We start from the raw sequence: 8,465 nt of genomic DNA on the forward strand, positions 1-8,465 counted from the left end.
AATCTTAACCAACTAAACTTGTTAGCAACTCAAACATACATACATACATACATACATACATGCATTAGGTCAGACACTAATTCAATCCAAAAACTTATCACTATACACAAACCTTTATCACTAGGAAGGCACCTTTAAGATCAAGAGGCACAAAGATATTAGCAACCTAATGCAACAACCCATTAGCTCAGATTTCTCAAATTATTTCATGTCCAAAATTCAAATCAACCAAGTTTAATCCACAAAACAAAATCAAAGATGAAATGTAGCTTGACCTACCATCAACTTCCCTCTTCTGTTCACTCATATGACAAATAACTTAGCAGGTAGCCAATCTGATGAAAAAAAGATAACCAAACAAAGACTCGGAAAAACCTCAAAACCAGGCACCAATTAAGCCTTCATCCTACCATAGAACTTGCTCTTCTCCTCGGTTGTCTGGAAGCGTCCATGCCCGAACTTAGAAGAAGTATCAATGAACTTAAGCTTGATCTCCTCGAGGGCGACGCGAGAAGTCTGCTTCAGTAGGGACTGTCTAAGCGTAACAACCCTCTTCTTTGGCCCAACACAGCAACCCTTGATCATAAGGTAGTCATCTTTCACAATACCATAGTGCGGGAAACCACCCATTGGCGTGATATCCTTCTCGGTTCTGTTTAAAATAAAAACAAGCCAAAATACTCAGTCAGGATACCTGACAATAACTCAGATCTCAAGTTTGATACTGCCCTAATAGTTTCTCCGTATGCTTGACCAAGATTCTAAAGGAAGTTATTTTGGACAACTTTGTTAGAAAGCCAACTGTAGAGTGGGCAATTAATTACCTGTCAAACTCAGTAATAGCAGTGTGTGACTCATCCCCAGATTTACCAATTTTATAGATCTTTTTGTTCATTTCAGTACGGTGGTGGTATCCATTCTGACCAGCACGAGCAACAGTGTAGGAGACTCTGGCTGGGTGCCATGCACCAATACAGGCAACCTTGCGGAGTCCTCTGTGTGTCTTGCGTGGGAGGCGAGTGACACCCCAACGAGTCACCACACCTTCATAACCTTTACCTTTGGTCACACCAATGACATCGATCATCTCATCTTTCTGGAAGACAGCATCAATAGGGATTTGCTTCTCAAAGAAGCTGTAAGCATAGTCAACCTTCTGAGCAACTGTCCCTCCATTGACCTGGATCTCCATCAAGTGAGCCTTTTTCTGTTTCAGACCTTTCATCTTCCTTATCTGAGCATAAACAGCAAGTGACAAAAGACCGTAAGATCACTTCCATAAATGGAACCAACATAGAATACATGCTTTGTAAATAGATAGAGTTACAGTGAGCTACAAAACGCATCCTTTACCTGCTAAGAAATATAATGCAAGAAATATTCATAACAAATTCAGCTAATCCTATATTAAATCTAAATAATTTTCATACAAAAATTAGTTGGTCATTTGTTTATGTAGAATAAAGAGGTCCATCTAAATATGTTTTCTAAGTAAATTAGATTGTTATACTACTAACAAGTTGATGATAAGAAATTGTCCTCGTTAACAGAATAGACATTGCTAGTCATCTTCTTCAGTATCTTGTTCATTTTGGTCACGACGTGTGCATTAAGATTTAAAAGAGTGGTTGGCACCATGCACCCAATGGGATGTCTAAGAAAAATCGATATCAAAGAAAAGTAGAAAACTAGCGTACTTAATATGATAGTAAACAAATCTGAAGAATACTAGCAACAGAATCAAACTCCAAAATTATCAAAAGCAAAATAATTATGATACTGTAGAAAATACTAGGTTGTATCACACAGGAAAGCAGCGATACCTTGTACTGAGATCACCCTGGAGTTTCAGGTAAAATAGCTTGATCTAAAAACTGCCAAATATTAGTCTGAACTGAGATTTTATCAAAGATCACAACTAAAAATGGGTCAACAATATCCTCAAGGCTTATCTCATGTTGTTTGAATGGAGATACATTTTAAGAGAAAGGATGCAATGCTCAAATTTGCCTATTACATAAGAAAAAAAATAAAAATAACAAACACTCAGTGAGATATACAACAAACACAAAAACCTGACAAAATAAACTAGTAGATTCCTAAAAACATTCAGGTATGAGAAGAGGGTTAACATCAAGTGACAGTATACTGAGAATAAGTTTGTCAGCAGCAGATGATGAAGATCCAACTCATGAACATGCCATATTAAGACTGCACTAATAATGTCATAAATGAGCAATCTCATCAAAGTGCACCTGTGTATGAGCCAGCACACGGATAACAGATGCATATTTCTTCATCTTCTCCAGCTGCACCTGAATTTCCTTCTTTCCTTCTTCACTTTCATATTTCTTGGAGTACTTTGTAAAAGCCTTCTTCTTGCTCTTGTACCAGCTCTTGTAAAATCTCCTCCTCACTTCCTCACTCAGATGTTGAGCCCACACAGTGTTAAGAGAACGAAGTCCACGTGGAGTCTTCACGTAAGCAACAACTCCCACAACAATCATTGGCGGAGTTTCTATGATAGTCACAGCCTCACATGTCTCCTTCTTGTGAAGCTCTGCAAGAAACAATCGAGTATAAGAACCTCAAAGCTTAAGAAAAGGCATAGAAGTGTAGGATATAATGAACAAGTCCAATAAGACTTATGACAAAAGCAAGATGCAGGCATTGGTAAAAAAAATCCAATTGCAGAAAACATTAAAGCACTGAATAGTATGACACAACGAACAAGAAACCCTCCAATCTAATTTATATCATAAGGAAAAAACATGCAAAATATGTAATAAATTAGAGAACGTAAAGGAAGCAAATGCAACTCTTAGTTAAAACAAAGCTAATGCATTGCCGATTTTGTTTGTCCGCATTGTTGACAGATAAAGAGGTATAGCAAAGCAAACAAAAAAAGACATCAAACATTCATCACAAAGTGAGAACACTACATTTGCAATATATGAACTAGCAGACAAACAAAAACAATGAACCAAGCTCTGTATGAATAAACTGCAGTCTATTCTAAATTTCATTTCTCCCAAGTGTAATTATAAATTTCACTTAACCTGTACAAGAATAAATTGCAGTGTACTCTAAATTTCACTTCCCTTAAGTTTGATTATAGATTTCATTTCTCTAGTTTGACAATATAACCAAAACATCAGTTTTGGAAAGTCGAAAGTTTAGTACATAAATTACTTGTAGTAATATCAAAAACTGAACAATATAATAAATCATATGTCACAATGTGCATAAGAAAAACTTAATTCTAGAGGCACATTGTCTTTTGTATTTCAGTAAAAAAATGAAACATCATTGAAGAAAACAAATATGTAATCATGTTAGTGTTCCTTGTTTCTGATGAAAATTTTGAACTTTTAGAACACAAAACAAACTTTCGAATCATAATAGTTGGAGTCATCATGTTTTGCATAGGGCAACTATTGGAGTCATCTATTGGAGGCAACTACATAACGTCCCAAGTATTGAGGTCATCTACATAGATCTTTTCCCATGATAATCATCACGATATGAATGAGACAATTTCCCACGTTAACTTTTATTAGTAGAAAGTATAATTTTTCAACTAATATTTAAAAAAAATACATAAATCGTCCCTGTCAGGTGATTGTTCACCAGGTCACTCATGAGGTTTGAAAATCACCCAACTCTAGAAATCAGATAATTTTCACTCAATCTCAAGAACAGATAATTGTTCAAGTAACCACAGTAGATCGTCCAAAGATCTCAGATATTTACTAAGCCTGCCGCTCAATCCCACCTGCCACATCTGAGATGCCTGTTCCCACTGTTAAGGAACCTCTTCCTCATAGTTGTTTTCTGGTTTTGTTCTCGCCAAACACTTATAATTTTCAGTTCTGTAAGTGATAGTTATGAAATGACCACAAATATGCTTATAGAAAACAAAATGACAAATAAAACAGATCTTTTTCATAATTATGAAAGTACAAATACAGGATGCCAAAACTGCCCTATGAAAAGTGATATGAAGATTTTATTTTTCTTAGGTTCAGCAACTAAGCAAGAGACATTAGGTTTGAAATGTTTATGTTGGAACGACTGGATGAATTTAGTTGTGGTAAATAAAAGACTTATTATCTAAAAAGAACCATCTCAGAATAGCACAGAATAGCATACAAACATAATGATGCATCCAAATCTGTGTTACAGAATATTGTTTCAAACAATATAGCCAACTTTGGGTAATATATACTTACTTGAGCCTGGTTTGTCAACCTCACGAACAATGTGTGTCATTCCAGACTTGTATCCAAGGAAAGCTGTTAACCTGCAATGCTTTGTCGGATCATCCTTGGGAAAGGACTTTACTGCACCAAGAAAGCACACATATTTCTCATCACTATATTACTGGTACGTTAGCAAACAGAATTGTTCCACCATCTTTAATTAGAAAGAGAACTAAAGGGAAAGAATTTCAACAAGGAACTTAAACATTATATATTGGAGGGCAAACTCTATATAACCAAATCTGCAAGCTAGCATGTGCTCTTTACATAAATCAGTGGATCAGGGAAGCACAAATTTTCCCATTCGACAACCAAGCTCCAGATAACAACAACATACTACAAAAGTTCTTAATGTATGACGATCATGGCAATCTGAAAACTAGATTAGGCACTGATTAAACAGAACATTCTTAATTCATGTAACCAAGATCCAGCTTACCTTTGCCACGGTGGCGGGAGGCTCTCTTCCTGGGGAGGAACCCGAGGGACCCATGCCTTGGGTGTTCAAACTTACGATGAGACATCCTTCTTACGTCTCTCCCCCCTGAAAACATGACCAGGGCTTATGCTTATGCACTGCCTATGAAAGCCGAAACAGTCATACAGCAAATCACGAACACACCAGAGGATCCCGTAACAAAAGATCGACGGATCGAACCAAAAAATACATAACGGTAGAAGCATACATCTGATAGAAACAAATGATGCTGATTGCATTCAACTCGGGAAGAACGAAATCACCAAGAGAAGCGTCTAACAAACAGATTTCTGAAGGGCAAACACCAGAATCCAACTACAATATCAATCCCTAATGAAAGGGTTTGTTCCCAGACCTCGAATTAAGAGGTGCAACAACAATCGAATCAAGAAAAAAAATAATCGAAGCCATAATCTAACCATCGAAGAGGGGGAGACAGAGAGAGTGAGAGGTAGAATGGGCATCTTGTTACCTCCAACGGCGATTGCCTCCCCGCATTCGCGTCGGAAACCCTAACGAGGGTTTATATAGCCGCCGAAGATGCGACAAGTGCATGTGCGGCGCTGCCTAATCGTAGAATGAATAAATTATCCTCTCACTGAAATAATATGACCGGCACCTATAATTCATCATCTCCAGTTGCGAATCTTGGCGTACTAAAATCTCGTAGACCGATGACTGATTACGATGACTTCAATGGACGGTCCAGATTCACACACACACACACACACACACACACATATATATATATATATATATATATATATATATATATATATATATATATATATATATATATATATATATATATAGTCCTGCTCGAAGAACAATATTTCTTAAATCCGATTCAACAATATCTAAATTTAATTTAAGTGAATTTAACAAATTTGGATCCGAGAAGTTTCGACTCGCTGACCAAACTCTTAGTAATTTCGAATCCAATCAAAGACTATCCAAACTTGATTAGATCCGATATTTGAATTTGATAAAGCGGTTTGGATAAATTTGGATCCGAAAAAATTAGACCCGCTAACCCACCAAAAGTCGTGAGCCTCTTTTAAGTCCGAAGAGAGAAAGAAGGAGAAAGTCCGGCTCCGACGTCGGGATGTCGCCGCCCAAGCGTGGGAAAGCGAAGGGGGGCTCCGCCGCCGCCCCTCCCACCGCCGCATCGGCGGAGTCCAAGGTCCCAGGCTGCCTCCGCCTCCTTCCTCCGTCAACTGTTGCCATTACCATCCACGCCAAGCCGGGCTCCAAGGTCGCCACTGTCACCGGTCCGCCCCTTCCCTTCGATCCCCTTTCCTTCCATCTGCTTTGTTTTCCTGCAAAGAGTCATATTTCTGGTTTTAGATGTGGGCGACGAGGCTGTCGGCGTTCAAATCGATGCCCCGGCGAGGGACGGCGAGGCCAACGCCGCGCTGCTTGAGTACATCGGCTCGGTGAGTCCTCGATCGTCTCGTCTATTCACTTTCTACTCGTAGTTTCTTACTGTAATCTTCTCGACCAACAGATCGTGTTGGGTTCTACAAAATTAGTTTCTAGTGTGTTAAAAAAATAGATTTTTGGTGGCTAATTTGGTGCTTGATTTCCTGTTCTAAGAACTACGCTAGGAGGAAGTTTGTGCTAAAATTACCTAAGGATATGAATCATTGCTTGAGGAATTTAGAGGAAATTGCCAGAGGTAAAGCTTGTGCAACATAATCCTCACATATGTGAAGTTATGGGATGGAACAATGCAAATGTTGGTGAGAAGGTAGTAATAACAATTCAAAGCACTGGATATTTTACTTAATTCACTTAACCCTAGTCTAATTTGGTGCTTGATTTCCTGTTCTAAGAACTACGCTAGGAGGAAGTTTGTGCTAAAATTACCTAAGGATATGAATCATTGCTTGAGGAATTTAGAGGAAATTGCCAGAGGTAAAGCTTGTGCAACATAATCCTCACATATGTGAAGTTATGGGATGGAACAATGCAAATGTTGGTGAGAAGGTAGTAATAACAATTCAAAGCACTGGATATTTTACTTAATTCACTTAACCCTAGTCTATTATCCGACTATGTTTTCAGACTTAATAAAAAAAACACAAGATGACAATTAATTATGATCATATTGATTATAATATTGTAGAATTGGTTAAACTAAGAATGTTCTTGGGCTTCTAGTTAATTGAAAAAGGAAAAAAGAGATAGAATTATTGAGTCATACATATAAATTTGTTCATGAGTTTGATTTTGGAAGACCTCATGGAGCATAAGAGCTCCATCAAAATGAATGCAAATAAAATTTGTAGGTATTTTTTTCCAAATAAACCAGTTATTTACCACAATTCTTGAGTATTTTGTGTATCTTCATCTTCTTCACCTCTAAATGAAAGTTAATTAGCTTGATGACCAACAATTGAAGAGAACTAAGTATCCAGTGAGGAGCAGAATATATGTGTTCATGCCAGGAACACTGCCTTCAAGTGGTTCAAAACTTTTGATTTTTTTTTTTATAATACCGATATCAATTTTTCATAAGATCTGAAGATCCAAACGTATAATGCAACTCTGACCTTGAAATGGACCTAATCCGTAGTCCAGACAGTTTTCATAATGTATTAGAAAAAAAGATATGCTAAATTAGATTATCATGTCTTGATGGGAGCTATCCTTGCTGACTCCTAAAGAACACATATACCAGTGGCTATATTAGCACCATGAAAAGCAAATTGTTTCTTAATTGTCTTCTCAGGCATCAAGTACGTAAATTTGATTGGTAAAATGAGCATTGTCCAGATCAAACGGTACTCTGAAATTGTTGTAGTAGTGTTCAGTCCATCAGTCACTTGGGAACTTGATTATAAATTTCAGATGTTTCTGATATCATTCCAAATTATAGATGGCCAAGTCTTAAAGTTGCATTATGCCGTCAACCTCGTTCCACCATAATGTGAAGTTGGTTACCTTGATTATATTTCTCAGATTGATTATGGACACAACGGCTCCCACCTTTCTACCTTTTTTTGTATTGACACTTCTCATTCAGCTCATACATCTTTTGCCTCCTATACCTGCCTGCTCACAGATGTCCAAGTAGGTGGGATTTGTGCATAACTCCAGGTCCACTATAACCTTAAATCCAAAGTGCAGGATTTTGAAAAATTTTGGATTGTGTTGGTCAGTTCTTGATGCCATATAAAATTGAAGATTCAAATGTTCATTGGATATCAGCAAAATTTGTTCGGAAATGATTCTTTGATCCCAATTTGACAACACATATGACATCCAAGGTCTGTAGTTATTTTCTTCAAAAATCCAAGAATTGTTAACAGACCCTGTTTCCCATTGTCTTAAGTTTGTTTCAGTTGAACATCTAAATAAGGAATCCCTTCCTGACCTAATCTTTGTAATTGCTCTGTTATGACTGCTTAATTTTAAAAAGTCGATCAAAGCAGATTGAAGAAACATATATACTCTTCTGAAAGGCTGGGAAAACTATCTACCATGCAGCTTTTAGGAGTGAAAAAACGGCAAGTATCTATTGGATCTGGTTCAAAATCCAGAGACAAGGTCGTTCTCGTGCAAGATGCAACTCTGCAAAGTGTTTTTGAAGCCCTTAACAAGGCATGCAAATGTGAGTAGGTAAGGAGCACCAGAGCTCACTGTGGAAAACTTGGAAGTTGTCCACGAGTTGTTTGTTTTCTCGAGTTTCATGAGACTTAATATAAATTAAAGTTTGTTTA

At 37.4% G+C, this 8,465-nt stretch overlaps 2 protein-coding genes across 4 annotated transcripts; one reads left to right on the plus strand and one right to left on the minus strand.

The window, feature by feature from the left end:
• Positions 1 to 158: 158 nt before the first annotated feature.
• On the minus strand, positions 159 to 5,316 carry LOC135650406 (large ribosomal subunit protein uL3-like). 2 transcript variants are annotated; one of them, XM_065169706.1, is made up of 6 exons: positions 5,213 to 5,316; positions 4,702 to 4,806; positions 4,233 to 4,343; positions 2,256 to 2,560; positions 825 to 1,234; positions 159 to 652 (listed from the first exon to the last, which is right to left on the minus strand). In XM_065169706.1, the coding sequence occupies exons 2-6, from the start codon at positions 4,784 to 4,786 to the stop codon at positions 394 to 396; spliced, it is 1,170 nt and encodes a 389-aa protein (XP_065025778.1). In that variant the 5' UTR covers positions 4,787 to 4,806; positions 5,213 to 5,316; the 3' UTR covers positions 159 to 393. The 2 variants fall into 2 exon arrangements, with proteins under 2 accessions (XP_065025778.1, XP_065025785.1); XM_065169713.1 differs by having other exon boundaries at positions 5,160 to 5,224.
• A 488-nt stretch (positions 5,317 to 5,804) lies between these two features.
• LOC103974337 (uncharacterized) lies at positions 5,805 to 8,465 on the plus strand. Of its 2 annotated transcripts, none has more exons than XM_018821802.2 (3): positions 5,805 to 5,995; positions 6,088 to 6,176; positions 8,178 to 8,465. In XM_018821802.2, the coding sequence occupies exons 1-3, from the start codon at positions 5,846 to 5,848 to the stop codon at positions 8,362 to 8,364; spliced, it is 426 nt and encodes a 141-aa protein (XP_018677347.2). In that variant the 5' UTR covers positions 5,805 to 5,845; the 3' UTR covers positions 8,365 to 8,465. The 2 variants fall into 2 exon arrangements, with proteins under 2 accessions (XP_018677347.2, XP_009387417.2); XM_009389142.3 differs by having other exon boundaries at positions 5,815 to 6,011; positions 8,233 to 8,465.

The sequence above is a fragment of the Musa acuminata genome, chromosome BXJ1-4, assembly GCF_036884655.1.
Source record: "Musa acuminata AAA Group cultivar baxijiao chromosome BXJ1-4, Cavendish_Baxijiao_AAA, whole genome shotgun sequence".
Taxonomy (NCBI): Eukaryota; Viridiplantae; Streptophyta; class Magnoliopsida; order Zingiberales; family Musaceae; genus Musa; species Musa acuminata.

Excerpts from the sequence above, each read along its gene's own strand:
- LOC135650406 (XM_065169706.1), bottom strand. The coding sequence starts at position 4,786 with ATGTCTCATCGTAAGTTTGAACACCCAAGGCATGGGTCCCTCGGGTTC. Across the intron at positions 4,344-4,701 it reads CTCCCGCCACCGTGGCAAAG|TAAAGTCCTTTCCCAAGGAT; the intron begins GTAAGCTGGATC and ends TTCTTGGTGCAG. Across the intron at positions 2,561-4,232 it reads GGTTGACAAACCAGGCTCAA|AGCTTCACAAGAAGGAGACA; the intron begins GTAAGTATATAT and ends TGTTTCTTGCAG.
- LOC103974337 (XM_018821802.2), top strand. The coding sequence starts at position 5,846 with ATGTCGCCGCCCAAGCGTGGGAAAGCGAAGGGGGGCTCCGCCGCCGCC. Across the intron at positions 5,996-6,087 it reads ACGCCAAGCCGGGCTCCAAG|ATGTGGGCGACGAGGCTGTC; the intron begins GTCGCCACTGTC and ends TTCTGGTTTTAG. Across the intron at positions 6,177-8,177 it reads TGCTTGAGTACATCGGCTCG|ATTGAAGAAACATATATACT; the intron begins GTGAGTCCTCGA and ends CGATCAAAGCAG.